Here is a 24,263-nt window from a genome sequence, read left to right on the forward strand (position 1 = left end):
TCGGATAAGGATAAAGGTACAAAGTCAGCCGTTGATGAGCCAATCAAAAGCAAATGCATCTCGGGATTATTTCCATTCAAGAAGTGCGCTATCCAGAAACCAGCAGCCAACGAGCCAAAACTTTTCGAAAAACTGGAGAAACTAGACCTGCTCTGTTACCCTTCGACCAAACCACCTGACTGGCTACTGCCCGAGAAGCTTGAGAACCTAGAGTCTCTCTATGTCAGAGGAGGCCGTCTCCATCATTTGGGCCAGGTTCAAGGAGATAAGAAGTGGAAAGTCACGACTATGCGTCTGAAGTATTTGAACGAGTTGACAATGGATTGGAGGGAGATGCGGCGATCATTTCCAGAATTAGTCTGCTTGCAGACGGTTGATTGCCCCAAGCTCACCTTGTTCCCGTGCAACAAAAATGGATTGTGGCTGAAAGAGCATTCTTCTGAAAGCAATTTCAAGAGATTACCATCACAAGCATGAATGTTAGTAGTCCCAAGGTCTTGGCAAGCTCAGATTATGACTAAAGGTCTCGTCTTTTGGGAAATTTTTTGAAGGTTTAATAATTGTATTCCTTCTGATTTCAGGTTCCAGGTACAGCTATTATCTCTCTCTACATATATGTTCTACATCAGAGTGAGCGTGTGAGATAGTAGATATAATGTAACTTGCTGCTTCTAGTGGAGAAAGCTAAGTTGGTGATATTGCTATTGGAAGAAGGGAAAGTGCAGAAAGTTACGAGAATGTTCCTCCATGGCACAAAGTGAAAGAACGCCCTAGAAGTTGTGGCCCTTCTTCTTTCTGGGTAATGATCATCGACCCTGAACTTCCTTTCCATTTTCATCTTATTGCATAGTGGAAGGTGTTTGTCTGTACTGTTCATCTCCATAAGATGATGACAAGCACACTTGAGATTATGTTTTGTCGGCTTCTGCTCTCCTGAATACTAGTAGGTCTTAAACTCTCTCTTCGTTTGTTTTTATCTTATTCCTGTCCATGCAAATTTCTTGTATGCCCTGCCCATAACTAACCTTTGATAAGCTCGAACTTTTGCGACACCAACAAGTTCGAGGACACAAACTGGATTCCATCCACTGTTATTTCAGTGAAGGCCATGTGATTATTTTCCCTCATAGGTTGTGACATTTCAGATAGTTAGAAATATGATAAGGGAAAGGGTAATTGCCAAAATACAGTGCATCATCCCAAGCAGAACAAGTAACCTTCAATTCCTGAATCAAACCAATTTGCATCAACTCGGTTACCCTTAAACTGTGCTTGAATTCCCAGATGGAGACCTAAGTGTAACTACTTTTTTGGCTGGCAATACTTCCTCATGCGTCTGGTTTGGTTTTCTCTTGCAAAGGTGAAAGCTGAAGGGGACATAAGAGATGTTTAATGGTCTTAGTTTGACGTATTTGACAAGGATGTTCCAGACATTTAGCGATGAAATTCGCCGATCAAGTAAGAGAGAAAAAGATGGGTCGTAGTGTGGTCTATTCTGATGGAAAGCAGAGTTACTATAATCGAAAAAGATTCGACGAGTACAGTTTTTCTAACACTAACAGAACAACTGAGTTCTGAATCTCCGGTTGATGGTTTTGAGACGGCTCTTCATCACCAATTTATTTTTACACGACTCAAGTCTCAAATACCAGCAATCAGCCGTTGCTTCAGATTTTTGAGCTTTAAGAATCTGCTAATAACTTTTGGGCTTCAAGTTCCTGCTCCTTTTTCAGCTTCTGCAGCTCTCTAGACCGATAAATTTTAACACTTGCCCGGGCAACAAGTGCGACAATAACGATTCCGATGCTTAGAACTGCTGCTTCAGGGAAAATAGAAAGAGCTTAGAGCCACACAAATAGCTGATTCAATTGGGTGAGTACTTATGAAAATCACATGGATCTCTGAGCAATTGAAAAAAATTAACCTGTACAGGAACCTGTAATCTAAAATATACCAAAAGCTCGACTGCGTGCATCCTTCTGACTAGGAAAAGAGTCTTCTATAGACTTGATCATAGACCAAGTGGTTCATTCGGCCTACCTAGCCGGGGCACAAACATAAGTTTTTGATATCTGTCGTGTGCACTGTGCAGTTGGCTGAGGTTGTCTTAAATTATAAGATGCAGGCATGGCGAGGTGATATGATCACCCCTTCCATCCAATCTTTGATCTCGCTCAACCATTTCCAGAGAAGTACTTCTCATTATTTTCGAAGCTTTTTTGTTTGATTTTTTGGAAATTGGAATGGTTGGGAATTTTAGACCTGATTGAAGCCCTGCCACCCATTCTGGCCATTTCGGTCTACAATGTTTTCAAGGCGAGCTTCTTTCCGAGCTCGTTTTGATCACAACTACCAATGATCTTGTCTACTCAAAAGTTGAAAGGCAATAATCAAGTTGAGTCCAGATAATAATCTGCCTAACCTCTACTAAAGACATTGATATTAGGATTGCAAGCCGAGGTTAATCGAGGTTTGTTGTCACTATTCATCTCAACATGCTTAAAAACTCGAAAAGTTCTGGATTAGCTTGATACTCACGATTGTAGTTGCACTTTTAAGCTTAGTCATGCATGTAATAGATACCTCGTGGCCACCATTGAAAAAAAGAAGAAACTTTATGCAGAATCTATCGCCATTAATTCAAATTTGCAGAAGTATACGGGGAGATGAAAAGTTACCTTTGCCATTTCCTCTGTCAATAGATAAGATGTGGCGATGACCTTTTGTGGCGAAGCTTTCACGACCAGGCAGGTCCCATGTCAACCCGAGACCAAACGAGTTATCAGATATATACGGACTATAAGAGAACGGGATTGCAACCGTTTTAATCTTTTTGCAAGAACCCGGCACGGGAAGATAAGATTCGACGGTATAAACGTGAAACCCGACGCCACTCAAGCATGGAATCTCCTTGAAAGCATTTGAAAGAGGTGCCGAGCAGTTGAAGTAAGTGTAGTTCCTAACCGCATACCAGTAATGGAAGGGTGTGAGGGAGAGGTTGAGATTGAGGAAGACTTCAGGGACACAACTTTTAGGGTCAATGAGGTTGAGCTTCCTAGTGTTGTAAAGAATGGATTTCACCACCAAGTCCCCGTAAGACGGGAACCGAATCACGGTCGCGTTCCCTCTACAAAGCAGATCAAACCCGGGAGAGTTGCAGTCGCGGGATTGCCGGAATTCCAACCAGAAAGGGAATTGAATTCCAGGACCTCCATGGCTGCACTGTACAGTTCTGGAACTAGCCCTATAAGCTTCGGTGGCTATAAAGATGGAGGATAAGAAGACCATAACCAAGAAAATGGATGCCATCGGCGAGGATGCCATCAGCGCTGCTAGAGAATGTGTGAATACTGAAGCAGCTGATTAAGATGGAAACGTGATTATACAACCTTTTTCCGGGCAACTTTGGCGAGAAAACTCCCAGCTAGAATAACGAAGCCAAGTGCCCCGGAGGTGTTAAAAAGCCTAGGGTCAACTGCCAGAACACTGAAGATGAGACCCCTTCTTGGTCTTTACTCTTTAATTAAATTCCCCACTTGACGCGGAGAAGCCACTGAAATTACAAAAAGCAGAGTCAAGTCAAGCAGAAGAGTGTTCACAGGGTTGGAACTTTCAGGTTGAAAAGTCAGAAGGACTTGCAGCAGAACCCCATCCCAGAATGAATCGATCTTCCCTACGTCTGAAACTTCCTGTCGTGCTAATCCGAACCCGTAGTTAAACCATGTCACGCAATAGATTTTTCGCATATGGTAGTGCCAACGGATGGAGGTTTTCCCATCTTTCTCCGAAATGTTTCCTTCTTCTTTCCTGGAATTTTCATTGCTTTGGTCGGCCTCTGTTTCTGCGAAAAATCCCATCTTTTTTGTCGGCTAGTTCGTGGAATGTTTCAGAGGTCTCACCTCCCCTGCTCCTGGTCTTTGTTGGGTATCCATTGGTTTGAATTTTCCAACTCGAAAGAGATGGCTTCCAGATGTCTGACTTTTGGAACAGGAAAACGACATTGACGTAACTTTTCAAGCCATCACAAAATTCATAATTCTCCAAAATGTTCATTTAAATTGCATCTGGAATTTCTCTTGTCTGAAAATCTCTCTCAACAGTAAATTCCCACGTAGCTTGTGCAGAAAGACGACGACCCGCCAAAATAAATTTAAGACTATGCAGTTTAAGCCCTACCATGTCGTAATTTAAGGATTTGGGTCGGCAGCCCACCATTTTTGTTAAGAAGGAAATCATTTTTTCCCTTAATTCTTGCTGCGTGTCCAATTGAAAAGAATTGGTTCCTCTACTGTATTTCCTATCTCTCATCTAATTTTGTTTCCCGGTAAATCTCTTGAGTTTTCTCATAAGTTTCGTCGATTGTCTCCTCAATACACTTCATTGATGCTCCCGTTCTTCTACTTTTTCAGAAAAATACCGTCATATAGAATGTTTTATAAATATGATTTCATAATCTCTTTATAATTCTCGTTCGATATATTATTGGATATGTAAAGAAGGTATTGATTCCAATTTCTTAGTCATTACTCGTCATTTTCAAATGATACAAACTGACTTTAGCGATTCACTTATTACTGAATACCATAGAGCTAAATTCCAACTTATTTTCAGCGTAAACAAATACCAAAAAATGGTTTACTTTCTCCAAAATCGAATTTACTAAAAGCATTTCCCAGTGAGGAAAAAAAAAAAATTTCCTACTGATTATTTTCTTTTGCCATTTTACACGACAAATCAGTGGTGCAATATTTTAAGGGGAAAAAAGGGCTTGAAAGCGACGCAGAGTATTTTGAGTTTGGTTCCCAGGACACTGACCTAGGCAATAGCTGACATAAATCTAAGTTATTGGCTATTTTAAACTTTTAGGACAATTAGTAATAATGCCATAAAAATCTCACATGGTATCAAAATAAGAAGTTCTGAATTTATATCTTCCAATGGAATCAGCGACATGTTTGTTTATAGAGTCGAAGAAGAAGAAGAAGAAGAAGAAGAAAAAAGTGGGGAACTTGCCTTTGTTTTTTATTTTATTTTTTTGGTCTTAAGGGGCTCAAAGTAAAAAGAAGAGTACTGCTCCTGGTAAACGAAAAGAGCACTGCTCTCGGATTAGTATGTTTTTTTATACCGATTTGAAGAAATAAAAAAGAAAAATCAGTCGGGTCCGGGTGAGCAGTTCCAGCCCCTGAAATTGGAAACCGGACCAGTGACCCCGTTAACTGCTCAGAACTGGGCGGTTCGATTCACGGGCGGTTCCTTTTGCTCCCCCTGCCACAAATCTTAACACCTGGATTTTGGCCATTGTCTTGATTCCTAGCATCTTCTGTTTGTCTCATCATCCCCACCTCACCATCAAGATTACGCAAGCCCTGTAGAGGATCGCATACCTTTCTTTCTTGACAGATGTTACAGTTAAAAGGGTCAATCACTTTCGAAATTTATTTGCTGAACTGGTTCAAGCACTGAAGCAAGTCAGCAACACCTATCAGCTTCCCAGTCGTGTTTGTTTTAACTGGCTTACCCTCTATCCTTCTCAGGGTCCTTTTTAACACCAAGTAATGTTTCATCCAGTGAAAAGAAAACGTTTCAAATTCGTCCTCGACATTCTGGTGTATACATGGAGGAGCATATAGACGCGTCTAAAGTAACAGAAGATGCATGGCTTTCCCGATGTTACTGTCGGCATGACGCATGAGAAGAAAGAGTCACATCACATGGATACCTTGTTAATTACATCCCTCTGAGACTTATCAGCTCCAGTGTTTTAGGAAACTGGAACATCTCGAACGGGAAAGCAACTATTTCATACTTCAAGACATCGATAGCTAGAAATGCTACATGTTCAGAAAATCATCAACGAGCAAGGTACATCGGCTGCTTCCTAGAGGTGGACCTGCTAGCCTGAGCAGGCTTCACAATCATCTTGGGAGTCAATTACATGGTAGTAGAGGGTCGATTCTTTGCTGTCAAACTTGGAGGTTGATTGATGAGCAGACAATCCACAATACTGTTTCCTCAGCCGAGCAATGCAGATATCGATTACTTTCTTGAACATTTTATCGCCTTGGATGAGTTGGTGCTCGACAAATTCGACCACGGGCATCCACTGCAAAAAAATATTCAGCTGGTATTTTCAGTGAAAACTGCGATTACGAAGTCGAAGTAGCGAATGATACGCTTTTGTACAGAGCAAGCTTTGCTACTCTATGGAGGCAAGGACTACCTTGGCTGCTTGAATTTCGACATCATCGATCATTATTTGAGTCGAAAGGGGTCTTAACATGCAAATGAAGAACAAATCCGACTTGTTGAAAGCTACATTGTGCGCATGCCTGAAATTGAATTAAGAAAAAGTAGTGATAATGAACTATAATCCATGAAAGGTACAGCAAAAGTACCACTGCTCGATATTCGATTCACTTCTAAGAAGATTCTGTCAACCACAAGGCAACTTATAGCCAAAAGAGTTCTTGTCATTACCTGAACCCGATTATTTCTATAAACTCAGCATCTATCTGCAACATGAAATAAGGAAAAAGCTCATATTAGGGAAGAATTTGAAATAATTAAGAACTTATAGCTGCTTGTTGATCCCACCGCTGATGTATAAGTAATGCAAAAAAGAACATATAGTTAAAAGCGATACTTACACCGGTTTCTTCCTTGACTTCTCTAACGACTCCTTCAAATATCTCCTCTGACTGCCAATTAAGAGAGTGATATAATGACAATGAGAAGAAAAAAGAAAAGAAAAGAAAAGTTATCTGGCACATTCAATCAGATACCTCAGCAATGAATCCAGTTGGTAATTTCCAGAGACCAACACATGCTGGAGAACAGTATCTCTCTTGCACTACCAGAACCTGTAGGCACTTGTCAGTCATTGTGGAACTGCAGGACTAGACTTTGGCAAAAGGTTAAAAAAAGCAACATATAGTCGCTCACAATTTTGGTTTGGAGGCTCAGTCCATAAGACGAATGTCGATAGAGCAAGAATGAAGCATATGTTGTATGTGACTCTTAAGCCCAATGCATTTGAGGGAATTACAGTCAGTTTCTGACTGCCTGATTTTCATTCAATTTCCAGAGCTCATTCACATACAACTATCTAAACGATAATTTTATTGAAAGATACAGCCCATCAGCATTAGATGTTGCCAGATAAACCTTAATATAAGTTAGTGTTCTTTTCTTTGATCAGTGTCAATATCAACATAAATGGTGTATGAGCACGGCACTCGCTGGGACTAGTTCACTGTGAGTTCAGCTGTGATTCCATGAATTTGGCAGCATCATCTATTCTTCCAATTTATCAGAGAGACATGTCATACCTCGCCCTTGTCATTGATGACGAGGCCTCCAACACCAACTTGATGAGAAGCGTTACCAGGAAGCATGCATGGTCCTTCCGGTAACCAATATGTCAACATCACAAAATTTATTTCTGCATGGTGATATCTGAATCCTTCCTTCAATAACACATAGAGGAGGAGTAAAAATTCATTGTCAGTGGTGATATCGCTACTTTTGAACTAAATACTCAATCAGGGTTACGTATATAAAAGAATCTGCAGGGGCCGTTCACAGAGTAGGTTCGTGTGAAAGATTTTCGGTTCTGTGGTGGAAATTGAGAAACTTGAGTATGACAAAGGAATAGCGAAGTACCTTCACAGCAACTGGAACAAGCTCGGACAACTGCAGAGGCAACTTGAGCCATATTCCCTTCTTTCCCTGCAGTTATATGATATAGGCTTTAGGCCCTTGCTATCAAGATAATTGTGAAATTACCATTAGTCTGCAATTAGGTTAGAAGCAGCCATTGTCACATTCAATATGAAAATACTCATATAACATCAGTAATACTATTGTCAGTCTAAATGTTGATGTCTCCTAGAAGAATTCCATCATGAACCGATGTTTACGGGTTCAGACAAAATGGCCTAACATTGCAAACAGGATATTTCATTGCTGTTTTATTTTTATTTTTTTTTATAGGATCAATTTGCCGTGAAAGCTCATTACTGCCACTGATGAAAGCTCGAGAGGATGTTTCCGAATGAAGATAATTGTAAGCGTGGATATTTCAACGGGGGATTATAAGGTGTTGAACACTCTTGGATATAAAACCAAACTCACAGCACAGTAGAAACTCACTGCATAAGAAGACACATCACCTTCATTTTCCAATGTGAAAGAGAGGACCGAAGCATCAAAGCAAAGGCACTTTGATTGGCAGGCAGTTTGTCCGGATCAACCACAAATCCTCCATATTCATCGTCGTAGCCATCAAACACTCTCAGATCTCTTGAACAAGCATTTGAGTTTATGCCATTCGTCCCGCTAGTATGATACAAACAAGATTCTGTCACCCCTTGGCCAGATGAACTCAATGCCCCATTTGAAGAAGTATGAGCATTGTTTGATGCACTTGATAAAGCAGCTCTAACCGAAGAATCTAAACAATGAGAAAACAGCATTCTCAAATGGGAATTAGAGTAAATATATCAAATGGGCAAGTTTTTCTGCATTAGTCTGTGCATTTTCGAGATTTATCCGTGAAGCCAGGACAAACTCCAGATTGAACATTCTAGATCAACAGCTAGTAACCATTGAATCAGCATAATCTGCTTGGCAATAAAAATGGCATCTTTAAAGAGCACTTGCCTCTGCAAGAACAAAACAGGCGAGAGACCCTGACACTCACAGTATCCCTACAACTCCTGACCGAGGTCGAGTATAATCTTCCCTTGTGGGCTAATGCAGCAGGCCACGAATCAAACAGTTTCAGCTCCATAAACGACAACCCTTTTGAGACCTCAGCGGCTTGAGCTGAAGTTGAACCCAAAGACGTCAACTTTTTATATCCAATCAAGATCCCAAGACCCGTCACGATCAGAAACAAGAAACTCCCTTTGGACTCATCGTCCTTCGGCATCAACTAAGAGAAAGAGGGACGAGAGAGTTGGCAGGCTACTAAAAGATTGATTAAGGTGAGTCATTTGGCATATTCATGAGCTATGTAAGTGGAGACAAGGCCATTAAACAGAAAGATCGACATCTTATCCAGCAATGCTGATAAGCATTATTCTAATCGTGGGGGGATTGCTTACAGATTCGGGGTGTGAAATGCGTGCTCTTTTCTTTCTTTTAATGCTGGATGCTGAGAAGTGACAACAGAGAAAAGAGCATGTCCTCGGATCAATAGGCAAAGGAGAGAAAAAAGAAAGGTATCTGTTTCAGCAGTTCAGCAAATTGAAGAAAACGAGGAAGTTAACTCACATTTCCCAAGATTTGCCGTATGGAATAAAGATCAACTTTCTTAGAGAGTGCCCAAAAAACTTACTAGGTACCCCATAAAAAAGATCCGTTAAAATTAAAGTGACTGTTTTTCAAAGCACTGATTTCCTCGTATTATGCGCGGTTAGTGCATTAAAAACTTAAAGTCTTTTATCGTCCGGTGTGTGGCTAACAAATGTCCTCAGAGTACTTATGAAAAATGAAATTTATTAACATGATATTGTGAACGTATTCGAGAAATTACCACGACCTACTAAATTTACCTGTTAAAGATAAAATAACATGTAATTTCAGCTCATAAGTTTGTGCAAATTTCGATTGTGCATACAATGGAGAGGAGGAGCATAACGCTTCTAAGTCCTTTTTTGTTTCCCTTAAATATTTTGTTATTAGTTGGTTTGAGCAACAAATTTGGCCCTCCTAAGATCAATGCTTGCATTAGGGTTGCCTTGGATCTTCATCATCATGCGTAGGGTGTGTAACCGGATCGGATTTATCTGAAAATCGGATCCGACCACTCAAAAAACAGGTCCGGGAATTGGTTCCTGTTCAAACCAATCTGGGTACGGGTTCTAGTTTTTGGAAACCGGTTGGAACTGGTCCAATTTCTGATTTTAAGTGAAGACCCATCCAAAAATTGGACCGGTTTTAAGCGGTTGTTAGAAAAAAAAATCCTAGTATCGCTCCCCTCACCTCCTCTGTTTTTTGTGAATTGTAATTTCTATTGTTCATATTAGAGATTGTTGCTTTTGGCAGATAGTGAGTTTTATTATTCATCTTTTACTTTGCTACTCATGTTATTTTGCCCAAAAAAAATGAAATTGGAAAAAGAAACAAAAGAAAAACAGGTTTTTGGGTAGACCTGAAAGCAGGCCCAAAAAATAAGGTAGGCTCCAAAATAGGTTTTAGGACAAAAAGGGTATCTTCTAGGTATCGGGTTCCAAAAATTGGGACCGGTTATAACAGGATAGGTTTCGGGTTCTAAATTTGGAATCTACCCATCCGGACCATGCTCACCCCTAATCATGCCAACACATACCCAACTTTTTTGCGAGTTATTTCCTCGTTGGGTTTAATTTTGCATGATAACGTGATTAGATGATTTCACTGTTAATACGTTTGTCTTACCATAAGATTCTCTCCATCTCATCCATAAACATGAGCAAGAATGTACAAGGCTTTACACAGACCTGACCAGACCCAACCGACCACGTGGCTTAACAATTTCGATTCCATTAGTTTCATTCATGCACCATTTCTAATCATGACCAGATAACCGTAAGGACAAGATACACAGAAAGGAAAAGAAATCTCATATTTCTACGGAGGACTATGCATGTTGAATGGTTAAATGCCACTACACATGGATCATTAGGGCATTACAATAAATTGTCATAATTTTTTTTTTTCGTCGGAACTTGTCATAAGGTTCATAATTCGTTACATATGGAGTTTGAGAATTTTGGGAGAGAAACACGTTTACGTGTGTGTAGGAAAGAATAACAGAGCAGATTGAGATCCCATCAAACTGAAGATGGGCCAGAAAAATATGACCAACTTCCAACAAAACCATTAACACATTATCCAGAACATGAAAATCTACGCAGCTGGTCTCAGTCCGAGCCGGTTCTTGGGTGGTCGAGGCTGGTTCCCGGTTCCAGGGTGGGAACCGACACACCCGGAACCGATCACCCGTAGTACTGAGTACAATATTTGCGTTGAGGCATCCAGGTAAGTAACTAGTGCATTGAAGGAAACTAATCAATAGCCAAAATAACATAAGACTTCTAAATCAGTGAGGATGGTACTCTACAATACATTGTTGCGAATACGATGATGCGATTGCTGGATCATCGTAGTCGTGTACGTTTTGAGCTCTTATTCGGTATATAGTTCGTGTTACATGACCAAGCATCATCAACCACATTAACATGTCGAATAATTTGGAGACAAACGGCGGACAACGGGGAGTGTAGCGGAGGCGAAACCTGAAACTTTGCAGCTTCAGAGAGTGTAGTGAGGATTGACATCAATGTCTAGACCCCTCAGTTTTGCAAATGACTCCACCTTGCCCTTCAGAGTGTGAATTTCCCTTAGCCTGCATTTCGTGAGAAATTTGATCTCGTTAAACATCATGATGGCCAGCTCAGTTTAAATTACATGATTCTGGAAATAACGGGAAACCAGAGGGCTTATGCAGAAATTTTTATCAACTTGATAAAAGGAGGTCGAAAATGTTTGAATGATTAGTTGCAGATAGAAATATCATTGTACAGACGGTGCGCATTAGTTCTAATATGACTCGGAAAAGAAGTAAACAATGAGGCCTCTCTCGCACTGGCAATGCTGAGCATTATGGTGTCAATGAGTCTAACCTTGCAATTTCCGCGCGTCTCCTGGCTTCTTCGGCCATGACACCAATGTCCCCAAATATGTGCTTCTCGAACATCACTTTAGTCTCCATGGACGAGAGGCCATGCCTTGTGCGCTGCTCGGCAGCCCAGGCAGCCTCACGTGCTTCTTTACCGAAGTCCTTTTGTGCGGTCAGCGCTGTCTGCAAAGAAATTCAATCAGATTTTCATCAATAAGGAATGTATGCAGTTGGTCAATTTCGAAGCATGACTAACCAATCTGACCATTAAATACTAATGGAGCGAAGTTAAACTAATGCCTAATCCAGTGATTCCTAAAGAGAGTTTAACGATCATTTCACTCACCCTTTTGTTGTATACCAAACCCCATGCTCTTCCACTTAATGCATACCGAACAGCGAATTTGATTGGATCGAGCAGCATGTAGGTTACAACGTTGTATAGCCAGATGACACCAGTCCACTTCCACCCGATCTTACTGATTTCGGCAAATTCCCATGTTGCTACAGCAGAGAGAGTAGTTGCTACCTGTAAGACCAAAGAATCGAGCCACGAAATTCCCAGTTAAGTCGTTCCTTTGTTGCTGTATACATTCGTGTTGGAGCTAGATAAAGGGCCACTGCTTAGACATAAGGGTAGAGCCCAAATCTACTTGAAAAAAGCAATGTGTTTCTTACCAGTTGAGCTATGATAAATGCAGAAACAAGAAGAAGACCGGGTCTTTCTGTCATAGACCATCCCCTGGAGCGAGTCACAAAAATGAGAGCTTGGCTGATGGTGCTGACTTGGAGATATAGGGCAGATGCTAGCTGTCGGTTCAGTGCCTTGGACACATTATGGTCGGACATATTGAAGTGGTGCTTGTTGAAGTTCTTCACACCAAAATGGTTCTGTCAGAAAAGAAGATGGAAAGCATCAGTTACTGGCTTTTGATAAAGTACCCCACAACATGAATTGTTTTAGCGTAATGTATCAAATAGCGTTTTCATAATCATGAGCCTCAATTAGTAGATGAAAATGAAAAGTTGCTATGCAGGAAGCATACCGCAAAGAAGTTAGTTTCATAGGCCATCCAGAAGAATATTACAGTCATGATGGCAAGATAACTGCCTATGACAATACCAGTAGCGAAAATTTCACTCAGCTTCCAGCTATCTGGAACCGGTGATGGCTTGACTCTGTCTTTGGATATGGTCATTATCGTACCTAATAGGAGATGCCATGCCATGCACATATTAGGAGACTATATCGAAGATAACTGCCTGCATTGTAGGCATTGAGCGGATGGAGAGGAGAAGCTACAAGAGCAATAGTTCTTACCATCGTTGAGGATGGCAATGATGAGAACCATGAAAGGTGGGAAACTGAACTTCCAGAACACATTGAGTAACATAAATCCAAGCTGTTAGATAAGCCCACTGGTCAGTATAAAAAGACGACAGGGTTTTGTGGAAGCAGCATCTGGAAACCAAGCAGGATAGGATAACTTACGACAATACGGATAGTAATAGACACTGCATATATCTGAAGTGAGTAAAAACCAAACAAACATGAAGGCATTAGAAGTGATAGGATACCTTGAGCCAAAACAAAAAAAAAAGTTGTTAAATAAAGTAGTGGTCGAAAGAGTTGATCCCGTTCCACTAAAAAAGATTTCATTACCGTGTAATTCTTCATCCGCTGAAAGATTGCACGACTAGTTAAGACTGCACTAATGATGACACTGAGTCCAGGCTCTGTGAGAACAATATCAGAAGCACTGCGAGCAGCATCAGTTGAATCAGCAACAGCAATGCCTATATCTGCTATTTTCAGTGCAGGTGCATCATTGACCCCATCGCCCGTCATGCCAACAATGTGCTTCTTCGTTTGGAGTCGCTTCACAATCTCATATTTGTGCTCTTCACAAAGCAAACTATGGTAAGCTTGGGATCGCCCTATTTAATTTGTAACAGGATGTGATGTGATGTGTTTACCAGGAAATACACCAGCAAAACCGTCAGCTTTCTCGATGAGCTCATCAACCTGAAATGAGATTTCCTTATTTTCACCGAGCAAAGATGAAGAAGGATACATATTTGTGCCCATGCCGAGACGTCTTCCTGTCTCCTTAGCAATTGCAAGTTGGTCACCTGAAACAAAAAAGAACATCGATCAAACTTTTTATCTGCATTTATGAGTGAGAAAATCATTGGCTTCTGAAAACATTTAGGGGTTGTAACTACTAACTAGAGAACTTTTGTTGAATAAAGAAGGCTTCATAAATGGAAATTGGACCCCAAACTCGGCCGGGAGAAAAAGAAAAAGGTCATGGTGAAGACCTGTAATCATCTTAACACTAACACCAAGATCCAGTGCTCGTCTAATAGTTTCAGCACTGTCATGGCGAGGCGGATCAAAGAGGGGGAGGAGGCCGACAAATTCCCAGGGCCCCCCAGGATTGTCTTTGGTACCGGCTGGGACTTCCTGTGGAACACGACAGCTTCAATCTGTCAATGATTTGGGAAATGGAAAAACAAGTGATGGAGTTCATGCCAAGCATAATCACCTGACGAGCAACAGCAAGGGACCGAAGCCCGCGTTCTGCAAATTTAGCGATTATTAAGTGCACCCTTTTCTCAATCTCTGGTTTGTTCCATGCCAGGTTGAGAATCTAAATTTTCACACGAAATAGAATCTGATTGTTAACAGCATATACAATAAAAATCATTTTAACTTAGATTCAGATGAGAAACGGTCATATATATGATGTACCTGTTCTGGGGCACCTTTGCTCGCCCGGTGCATTTTACCACTCTTATCAATGTATGTAAGCGCTGTCCTCTTATCAGTTGGATTGAACGGAAGAAAGTGCACTTCTGTGATTCCGGCTCTTGCCTTATTAATGACAAGAAAGGGGTCGATCAGATTTACATTGATATGGCACTCTTTGGAGTACAATATGCTTACAAGAATGTGACTTCCACTACGGGAGAAAAAAGTGTGATGGTAGGACATGCCAACGGGAACAGCAAGCGAGTCATTGCATGAGTTATTAGGCAATTAGCCCCAAATACCTCCTTTGGATCGGCCAACATTGACACAATCGCGGTATCAATAGCATCTTGATTCTCCAGCCTTGAAGCTCTAGCAGCCATCAACACAACCATATCCTGGTCAACATCTTTAGCAAAAACCTGCACAAAATGCATTCGGTTTAGTATTGGAATCATCCAAAAGAAGTGCATGCCTCGAGCATGAGAACCTAGGAAGAACAACACATGCAAATTTAAAGTCGCAAATGTAGTACCTCTATCAGATTCTTGTCGACTGTAAGTTTGTTGAGTGTGAGAGTGCCGGTTTTGTCACTGCAAAGCACATCCATCCCAGCCATTTCTTCAATGGCTGTCATTCTCTTTGTAATTGCACCCTACAAGTAACAGACACAATTAACTTGAACGAAAGAACAGTTATCCGCAGAAGGATCACATACAAATATGATCGCTTAATGTTGTACAAACCTGTTGAGATAGGCGATGAGAACCGATGGCCATAGTGACTGAGAGAACTGTTGGCATAGCTATTGGGATCCCACCGATAAGTAGAACAAGGAGGTTATCGACACCATCACGGAATCCTCTATCCTGAAGGCCATATATTACGACAATTTCAATGAACATCCCCACAGCGATTGAGCAAATGCAGAAGTTTCCGATCGCTGTTAGAACCTGAAATCACAGAAACAAATGAGGTCTTATAACAAAAACAAAGTGCAAACTTCTCTCTCAATTAATTGCGGCTTTCATTCTGCGAAGAAATGTTCCAAATGGTTCAATCAATTGAATTTATTTAATTTGTACTAAAAGTAAAGGTTTCACCATGCACAACGTATAATCTTGGTCAGTTTCATTGCAACCAAAAACACGGTAAGTACTATAATGAGCCAAAAGCTTCCGGCACAAACCTGCTGAAAGTGGCCAACGTGTGTCGTGTTTTCAACAAGATGAGCTGCCTTGCCGAAGAAGGTATGGACTCCGGTGGCTATAACAACCGCTTCAATCTCACCTTGTTTGCAGGTTGAACCGGAGTAAACTCCATCACCAGGATATTTTGTTACCGGAAGTGACTCTCCCGTGAGAGCGGACTGAAAGAGAGATTACGCAAATAATTAACCCCACATTAGAAACAACTGAAGAATAAGTTTGTTCCCATATTTTCAATTTCCATCAACATGAAACAACTTTAGCTTGCATCCTTTTCTAATGCTAGCCATTGGTTAACAATAACTTTCATTTGTGGACCGTGGATCACTCCAGAGTAGTTTCTTCTTTTGACCCTTGCAACATAAAGATGGCTCTGTACCTGATCAATCTTCAAAGGATCTCCTTCAAGCAACCGAGCATCAGCAGGGATGATGTCACCAAGCTTGATACTAACAATGTCTCCTGGAACCAACACCGAGGCATCTTCTTCATTCCATTTTCCATCTCTTAAAACCTGAAGGGGACAGCCAGGTTTGAGTGGAGCAACAAGGAAGAAATAACGTGGAAAAATCAGTCAACTGCTTGTTAGTAAGATTTCATGACAATAGGGAGTATCAAAACCTTGGCTTTCGGAGCCAAGCGAGCCATAAGGGCTGCGGCAGCATTTCCAGCATTATTTTCTTCAATAAAGCTGATTGTTGAGTTGATTATGAGCAGAGCAATGATGCCCAGAAAATCAGGGTAATCCCAACCTTTATCCTGCATTCGAATGAAACTCAAAGAGTCAGAAAAATTCATCTACCTTCATTGATTGTGTATGCAATTTCAAAGATCCTATGGACATACCCCTCCATGTGCAATTGCTATGGCCATAATTGCGGCAGCTTCCATGACCCATGATAGAGGATTCCACATAAAGCCCAAAAACTTCAGTAACTTGCTTTCCTATAGAGGTTGTTCAGAAAACCACAACATGATTTGAAAAAGAACCCCCTAGTAAATAATCTTAAGTTGCCAAATTAGAGAAACACAGATGCAAAGAAAAGGACCTCTTTCTCTTCAAGTTTGTTATATCCAAACACCTCAAGCCGCGTTTGAACCTCATCAGAGCTAAGACCTTCTTTCTTGCACTTCAACTTTTCAAAGACTTCTTCCACAGGGATGTTCTCCTGCCAAATGTGGATTCGCCATTAGGTAATGGGCATCTCTACCTAAGGTTTCTAGTGAGCATTTTTACATGGTTGTTCATAATAGAATATCTCATAATTCATCAAACTAGACATTAGCTACTGAAGAGATATTTAAGCTTGGAAAGAGTTGAGTATTACAGCTCACTTCTTTTATCCTCACTGGGAGAAAGATCATATTATAAAACTTTTGCAGAGGGCTCTTACATGAAGTGTTGCATGATATTCGTGTTACAAATTGATATGACTATTGAGAAACACGTGAATATCAGCACAACCACTGAACCACAAACTAGTTTGCCTTTGGCCATCTTCTACAAACAAAGAAGACCCGAAACAACAACCTATTTGAATGATACGGATCACGGACATATTGTCACTCACCAGATCAACGGTTTCCTTGCTGATAGCTTCGAGTGCAATTGTAGTCTTATCCATTGTGCAAACCCTGATTCGGCTTCAACCTGCCGATTACAGTTCATCGTCTGATCATATAAAGCTATTTGCAACCACAAGACTAATGACCTCTCAATCTTAATCTACAAACAAAAGGACAAACTGCGTGGAAATGTAATATGAGGAGTCCAACAATTGCTGAAATTGTTCAAAATGAACATAAGCATCACCTGGCAAAGAGAATGCATACTATGCAGGAAGAAAGAAGTGAAGAGGTCATAGTGGTTCATCAGTTCCACAAATCAGCAAAATGGAAATGGATGCTCACTGTGTCATTCCAACAAATATATGATCTATCTATCAGTAAATGCATGATGGCATGTTCGTTTTAGCTCGAAGAAGATAAAAATCATTGCCCCCTCCCACTTTTGATCATCTAATAACTCACAAGCCCCGGGAGCTCCTATCATGCACATTGTTTTGGTGTCAGATTGAGCTCATGCTACAATCAATATATAAGTCTCCTCATTCCCAAGTCACCCAAAACATCTCCACCCACCCACCCACTAAAACTGCATGTAAGAAATTAAAATCGAGCAAACACCGAAATCCCACACAAGAATGAAACCAGATCCTGATAATTATGCGTAGTTGAACATCAATGAACATCGAGAATACCAAAAGAAAAGAAAGGGAAACAAGCCTTTTCCTTGGAAGACACTTGAAATGGCCACCAGGGGCCAAGTTCTTTGTGTTGAGAGCAAAAGCCAAAAATGTGGCTTCTGCAAGGTTGGTGGGGGAGGCAGAGAGAGCGAGCGCTTGCGACTGAAAGGCATGGAACGAGTTGATATATGTACAAACTGCAAGAACAAAGCAAGTGTCAGGGGAAAAAAAAAAAGAAAAGGATTTCACATGGCAGTGAGAATAAGGAAGGTACAGAAGAAGAGAGATGCAAAGAGAGTAACGTCCAAGAGGAAAGAGACAGCGATGAAGCATGAGCAACTCCGTCCGCAGAGCATAAGGGGTTGTTTCCAATGGCTTTCTGATGCTAGCAATGCAGATTTCGATACAGGTTTCAATGATGACGAAGAAGCTCGTACGGCCTTGTGCCAGCGCCAGTCTAAGTTTAAATCTTGTTGTTTTTGGCCTAGAGTTTGAACATTGCTATTGGTGGGTTTCAACAAGGCAGCCCAATTTCGACCAAAAAGTAAATAAATAACGGTGCCCAAATTTTTTTTTTCCAAAAGTAGAATTTCATGTCTATTATTTCCTTTTTAGGAGATCAACCAGTATATTTAAATGGTAAAAGTACCGAAAAAGTCATAAATATTTTGTATTTGTATCAATTCGGTTCTAATCATTTTAATTGGATTAATTTATTACTTTTTTTTTTTTTTTGCATTGGTATCAATTAAGTTCATTCGGCCAATTTTGACTAGAAATTGTTGATGTGGATTCCGATCATCTTACATGGCATTGCCGGTACTGATGTGAACCTTTTTTTATTTTATTATTTATTTTATTATTTTTTTTACGTTCTTTACTCTCTCTCTCTTTTTCTCTAAGGGTTGTCAGCCGACCCTTGCCCTTGCTAGCATTGGGTGAGGGCGTGGTTGCCCTTGCCAACTGCGGGCAAGAGCCGCAACGTCCTCATGGGCCCTAGTTGTGGGCGACAAGTCGTCGCTGCCTTCACCCGATGCCTTCGCTGTGGCTAGTGAAAGCCACACGAGGGCCGCCATGCCCTCATTGGCCAAAGCAAGGGTGCATAGCCCCTTGCCGGCCCCGGGCTAGGCCGTAATGCCAAAATCAAGTGAGGGCGTCCCACCCCCCCGCTTGTGGCCCGCGAAGGTCGGCCAATGGCCCTTAGCCAAAAAAGATAGACTAAAGAACAAAAGTAAAAGAAAAAAATATCATTAAAAATGTCCACGTAAGCGCTGCCCTACACGACCAATGTCTATATTAGCAATTTTTTTTATCAAAATTGATCGGATAGACTCAATTAGTATCAATGCAAAAGATTTAGGACTAAATGAATCCAATTACGAGGTTTAAGACTAAATTGGTACCGACGCAATAACTTTATGACTTTAATGCACAATATCCAACATTTTCAATAAGACTTGAGTGGCCATATCACATTAAACGCTGTCACTGGCATGTATTAGGGTCGGTTAGAGAAAAAAACTTTGTTCCTCATAAAAGCAAGACATTTTACTAAGACTTTAGGCTCCGTTTATTTCGCGAAAAATGAGTGATTTGAAAAATATTTTCCTGAAAATGATCACGTACATCACCTGTAATAATTAGTCCATGAAAAATGTTTCCATTACCAATAACAATTTGAGTCTAAACATTTGTATAGACGATGAAAATATTTTTCGTTTATTCATTTTTGTAAGCGATGTAAGTTATCATTTTTTGGGAGATGTTCTCCAAATTACTAATTTTTCACAAAAGAAATAGAGCCTTAATAGGGATTCATATTGCATGATTTGAGCAGTCATTGTATGCATCTTTCATGTACACATTTCCATACATGTTTCCATGTACATGGGCGCTCCTCGACATTACACTTGTATGACTAGTATTTTAGGGAATCAATGTGGATTTGGATCAGAATTGTCACTAGTTGTGTATCTTCTTCTTTTTTCTTTTTCGGAACGAATATCTTCATTTGTCTTGAAGTCGTGAATCTTCTTCTCAGTTGGATAATTTCCAAGCTATTTAGATATTGCTTGTTACAGAAGCACACGATTGATTGTGCATTTTAGAATAATTATTATTGTTGTTGTCGTTGTTGCTATATCTTACGTTCTTGGCACTATGCTGATAACAAGAACGTAAAATACATGAGTTTCTTGTTTCCGATGGCACCTATGTCATTGGACAAATCAAGATCTCCTGCTTTCTTCTACTTTTGGCTTATTGTGAGGAAGACGGCGGAGATTATGTAACATTGACCCACGATAATACAAGAGAAAGAGGTCGGATGTATGAACGAAGTTCCATAAGAACATGGACAGAAATGGGAATCAGTGAGATCTGCCTTTTGGTCTTAACCCTTTGGAATCGCGTTCAAGAACCTGTTGCCCAGAGAGTTTTTGGCAATTCCAAGCCTAATTGATCGTACAAACAATGCAACGTGATTGGCTTTTTTCTCCAGACAAATCAAAGAGATCCGAGTCCTCGCGTTTTTAGCTTTCGATTTACAGCTTGTGAAATAACTGGATGACCCGGAATGCCAACTGTCGTGTTCATGAGACGGAACGAATTAATTTATGTCGTCGAGGGATGAGGAAGCGAAGATGGGATCATTAGTGTAGCCAACTCGAACTCGATGGTGCCATGAGGGATCAAATGGCGCTTAGTGAACATTTTTTCATTATAGTAATTATCTCCTGGCGGAACTTTTATCAAAAGGGAAAAGAATTATCTTCCAGCATGGTGTTAATTCTTATGGAGAGCAAGCAAATCAGATAAGAACCAACCTCGTCTAATTAAGTGACAGCAATGCTTCACTTTTGCATTGAAGGGGGCTATCTTCTCTTCTAGTTGGCTTTATCAAGATTGAACAAAAAGGTACCATGTCATTAGGACACATGCCAATTATGGGTTGCCGTGTGTCCGAAAAGGCACAAGCTGAGGAGATGCCACACGCCGGAAGGACATGGGCAAACACCAAGCTCACTAGAAAGGGTTCAATAGATGGGCCAAGTCATCTCTAACGAGTCACGTTCTGACTCCATTAAGTCAAAACTCTCTAAGACTTCCCGGTCGGATAGAGATAACTTAGGAAGCATGTGGAGGATCGAGTTGTTATGAAGAAGTTCCATCAAGCCATCCCCTTGAACTTTTTGTGGCGATTGATTATGAAACAGAGGAGTTGTAAGCAAATTTATGAAGGAAAACAATTAAAGCCATCGGCATAATTGATACTAGAATATTGAAGCATAATCAAGCAATTGAACTAATAAAACTTGAAATCGAAGACATCATTCTAAAATCGCAATCAAGCAAATAAAAATTCGAAACTAAACTATCAATCAAATTAAATTTAAAAAAAAATATACAGTAAAAAAGTTCCTTAAACATGTAAAAATGAGTGACGTTAAAATTATAGCTTACATTTAACTGAGAAAATATTATATAGTTATACTAAAGAAAATCTAGAAAATGAATTGGATTAAACTATCCCTAACAAAACTATGCATAAAATCACGAGAAGTGAGATATTTCCCCAATCTTAACCATTCTGACCAATTGCGAGTCTCATCGAGCTTTGATCTACAGCGGAATGTGCTTTCGACGGAGAAAGAAAAACAACAACTAAAGCAAACATCTCACAGATGGCATGCAATTAAGTGATTAAAATGGAAGGTAAGTTTCAATGCTGTAAAATGATAAAGAAGTACGATTCTAACACCACTTTGGGTGAATTTTTTTTTTCCCCTCTTTTTCGCGATGCTCCTGATAATTATCCGGGTCGAATTATGGAAACCTGGCCCAAGTAAACATCTAGTGGACCTTGTACCAAGGCCCAATTGAATGGCCGGTCAAAGTTGGAAGACAATTGGCCATCCCTTCTTGTTTTTTTGGTCAATGGAGTTCGAATTTGATGAATTTTGACCAATTGATTGGTGTGGACTGAGGTTTGTATCCAGTGGCATACGGATTACGTGCACAGAAATTCCTCAGAGTTTGACATCGTTGTGATCGGCTACTCTTAACATTCCAAGTCAGCAAATATCCACGTGGTCACCCGTAGGCTAATCATATAGAATCGATCGGTTAATTAAAGAGGTAATTGAAGTTCATTTTGATTGGAAAATGATCTTTTGGCAAGTCCTATCCTATGCGAATGTTCCTTATCATTTTGATAGGGAAAGGATCAAACATGTTGTATGATTTTCAGCTGCCGCGTGGAATATTCATTTTAAGCTATACCTTTATCATCGTAATTGTTAGTCTTTGGCAAGTTCTCGTAGCAAAATTCTATAGTAAAAAAATAGAGCTTTGACATGAGACAAAGAAAAATGGGTTAGAGAGCACTCAAAAAATCAAATGGCTAAGGATTTTCTTTTGAGCTATTTCAGAGTTACTCAACTTGAGTTGTGAGAATACAAATGATTTTTTTTCTTTGGGATTGGAAAAAGAAGAATAAAAAAGTATTAAATAATCATAGTCTGATTTATTTGATCTAATGATTTTATAAATCTATTTGACGTGAGAATTGTATAATAGACATATCTTCTAGTTTCTCGAGCCGTACGGTGAGAAAACTTCCATGAGTGGTTCCAATCAAGTGCCATTTAACGTGGGTCTGTATGTGTTATGCTATGTTATAATAAAAAGAAGGGATAAGTATACTAGAAGTTCTAAAACTTGTCATGAAAGTGCAATCGAGTCATAAAACTTTAAAAAAAGTGCAATTGAGTTATAAAACTTTCAAAATGTGCTATCAAATTCTAAAACTTATCACGAATGTACAATTGAATCCTAACACTTTCAAACCATGCAATCAATAGAAGGACTTGATTTCATCAATTTGACAAGTTTTAAAACTTAATTGCACTTTTTAAAAGTTTTTGGATAGAATTGAACTTTTTTTACAAGTTTTAAAACTTCCAACGCACTTATCCCTAAAACAAAAAATAGAACATACATTACCAGTACAAAAGAAATTTACACGTGCAACTTTGTCCATCCTTGTTTTGAGAATCATATTTGCTTACTTTTTTAAATCGATGATGTATAAAATGGCTTGTGTACATTATATTTGCATTGACGGTGCAAGTTATAATTCTTCCTAATAAACATTGCATGTTTCCACTTATAACCAGGAACTTTAAAATTTATAATCATGTTATTATCTATGTAGTTCTAAATTGGACAGTATTTATTCATTTTTTGTTTTCTTCTTAGTCAAGTTTAACTCTTTTGGGTCAACCAACATGCGAGGTATCCGACAATCGAAGGTTCAAATCGATATTTATTATTTCTTAGACTTATATCTGCCATTTGTTTCTGGTTTGAATTCAATGATGGCTCTCAAGTTGGACTAACCTTAGTGAGTTGCGACTTGGGAAGAATTCTAATGGCAGAAAAGAAAATAAGACGCGTGCGGACTAATGTACATGTAACATACGCTATAGCGCCGTGTCTTGCCAAATCAAGAATCTCTATTGTATTTATTTTGATTATAGGTTGGTAATCAAGTAGGTATAAGTACAATATGGAATTCACATTATTTATCTGATTTGAGCCCTTCGAAGAAAATTCAATTTTTGATTTGCTCGCTTGCTATGACCAAGACCTATTCTGTAGGCAAGGATAATGTCAATGTATATACACTACATGCGTCGTGAATTCATGTTTAGCAACTTCTTTTGAAGAAAAAATGGTACCCTAGACGTGAAACCCTAACCGTTGACTCGAAAATCAGCGAGAGAAGCTTTCTTCGGGGTTTGGTTGGTGAGAGTCTCGAGGTCTTGCTTTGCAAAAGTTGGTCAACATTCATGTGATTCCACTGTCTCTTGACTCAATAGTTTTTGAACTTTACTGATGTAGAAGAACCCTAGAATATAAAATCAAGTTCCTTCAACTTCACGGTCGTTTTCAAGGTGTTTCTGTTCCTTCAAGCAATGACCTTAGCATCACCAAGAAGCCATAAAAAACCCTACGTCAATCGCAGCCCACGGGGCAGAAGATTATGTGCTTTTCAGTAGAATTTTTTAGGGTTTAGATGTGTGACATACGTTAGTGTGACCGACGACCGGTGACTTCCTGTGGCATCTTTTGTAAAAAATAAGGAGGATGTCACGACGACTTTGACTAAACAGCACGAGCCATTAATTAATATTCCCTGTCCTGTCCAGGGGTCAGGCCAGGAGGGATAATTGTTACGGCGTCCGATATCCATTTCTTACGGAACCCTTCGACTGCAACGGATGATCTAATTATCATGACAGTGACTTGTTATTTTGCTCATCCTTTGTTATAAAATATTGCTCGTTATTTATCGGGCCATTTCTTAACGATATTCGAAAACCGTC

At 39.9% G+C, this 24,263-nt stretch overlaps 3 protein-coding genes across 5 annotated transcripts; all 3 read right to left on the reverse strand.

Annotated features, from left to right (window-relative positions):
- Nucleotides 1–1,463: 1,463 nt before the first annotated feature.
- LOC115736919 (RING-H2 finger protein ATL22-like) lies at nucleotides 1,464–3,657 on the reverse strand. 2 transcript variants are annotated; one of them, XM_030668812.2, is made up of 2 exons: nucleotides 2,679–3,657; nucleotides 1,464–1,813 (listed from the first exon to the last, which is right to left on the reverse strand). In XM_030668812.2, the coding sequence occupies exons 1-2, from the start codon at nucleotides 3,322–3,324 to the stop codon at nucleotides 1,683–1,685; spliced, it is 777 nt and encodes a 258-aa protein (XP_030524672.1). In that variant the 5' UTR covers nucleotides 3,325–3,657; the 3' UTR covers nucleotides 1,464–1,682. The 2 variants fall into 2 exon arrangements, with proteins under 2 accessions (XP_030524672.1, XP_030524671.1); XM_030668811.2 differs by having other exon boundaries at nucleotides 1,464–1,816; nucleotides 2,679–3,652.
- A 2,034-nt stretch (nucleotides 3,658–5,691) lies between these two features.
- LOC115737006 (nudix hydrolase 8-like) lies at nucleotides 5,692–9,129 on the reverse strand. The gene is made up of 9 exons (XM_030668949.2): nucleotides 8,662–9,129; nucleotides 8,172–8,452; nucleotides 7,663–7,728; nucleotides 7,329–7,466; nucleotides 6,783–6,860; nucleotides 6,648–6,698; nucleotides 6,478–6,512; nucleotides 6,221–6,329; nucleotides 5,692–6,103 (listed from the first exon to the last, which is right to left on the reverse strand). The coding sequence occupies exons 1-9, from the start codon at nucleotides 8,930–8,932 to the stop codon at nucleotides 5,894–5,896; spliced, it is 1,239 nt and encodes a 412-aa protein (XP_030524809.1). The 5' UTR covers nucleotides 8,933–9,129; the 3' UTR covers nucleotides 5,692–5,893.
- Nucleotides 9,130–11,068: 1,939 nt separating this feature from the next.
- LOC115736974 (ATPase 7, plasma membrane-type-like) lies at nucleotides 11,069–18,027 on the reverse strand. Of its 2 annotated transcripts, XM_030668893.2 has the most exons (22): nucleotides 17,921–18,027; nucleotides 17,200–17,280; nucleotides 16,678–16,797; nucleotides 16,475–16,573; nucleotides 16,250–16,387; nucleotides 16,008–16,142; nucleotides 15,610–15,789; nucleotides 15,167–15,373; nucleotides 14,956–15,075; nucleotides 14,723–14,842; nucleotides 14,421–14,543; nucleotides 14,215–14,319; nucleotides 13,988–14,132; nucleotides 13,643–13,798; nucleotides 13,329–13,567; nucleotides 13,158–13,190; nucleotides 12,987–13,068; nucleotides 12,712–12,872; nucleotides 12,344–12,556; nucleotides 12,012–12,194; nucleotides 11,670–11,848; nucleotides 11,069–11,392 (listed from the first exon to the last, which is right to left on the reverse strand). In XM_030668893.2, exons 2-22 carry the CDS (start codon nucleotides 17,251–17,253, stop codon nucleotides 11,299–11,301), a joined length of 2,886 nt encoding a protein of 961 aa, XP_030524753.1. In that variant the 5' UTR covers nucleotides 17,254–17,280; nucleotides 17,921–18,027; the 3' UTR covers nucleotides 11,069–11,298. The 2 variants fall into 2 exon arrangements, with proteins under 2 accessions (XP_030524753.1, XP_030524754.1); XM_030668894.1 differs by lacking the exon at nucleotides 11,069–11,392 and having other exon boundaries at nucleotides 11,735–11,848; nucleotides 11,931–12,194.
- Nucleotides 18,028–24,263: the final 6,236 nt, after the last annotated feature.

This window comes from Rhodamnia argentea, chromosome 9 (assembly GCF_020921035.1).
Source record: "Rhodamnia argentea isolate NSW1041297 chromosome 9, ASM2092103v1, whole genome shotgun sequence".
Lineage (NCBI taxonomy): Eukaryota > Viridiplantae > Streptophyta > Magnoliopsida > Myrtales > Myrtaceae > Rhodamnia > Rhodamnia argentea.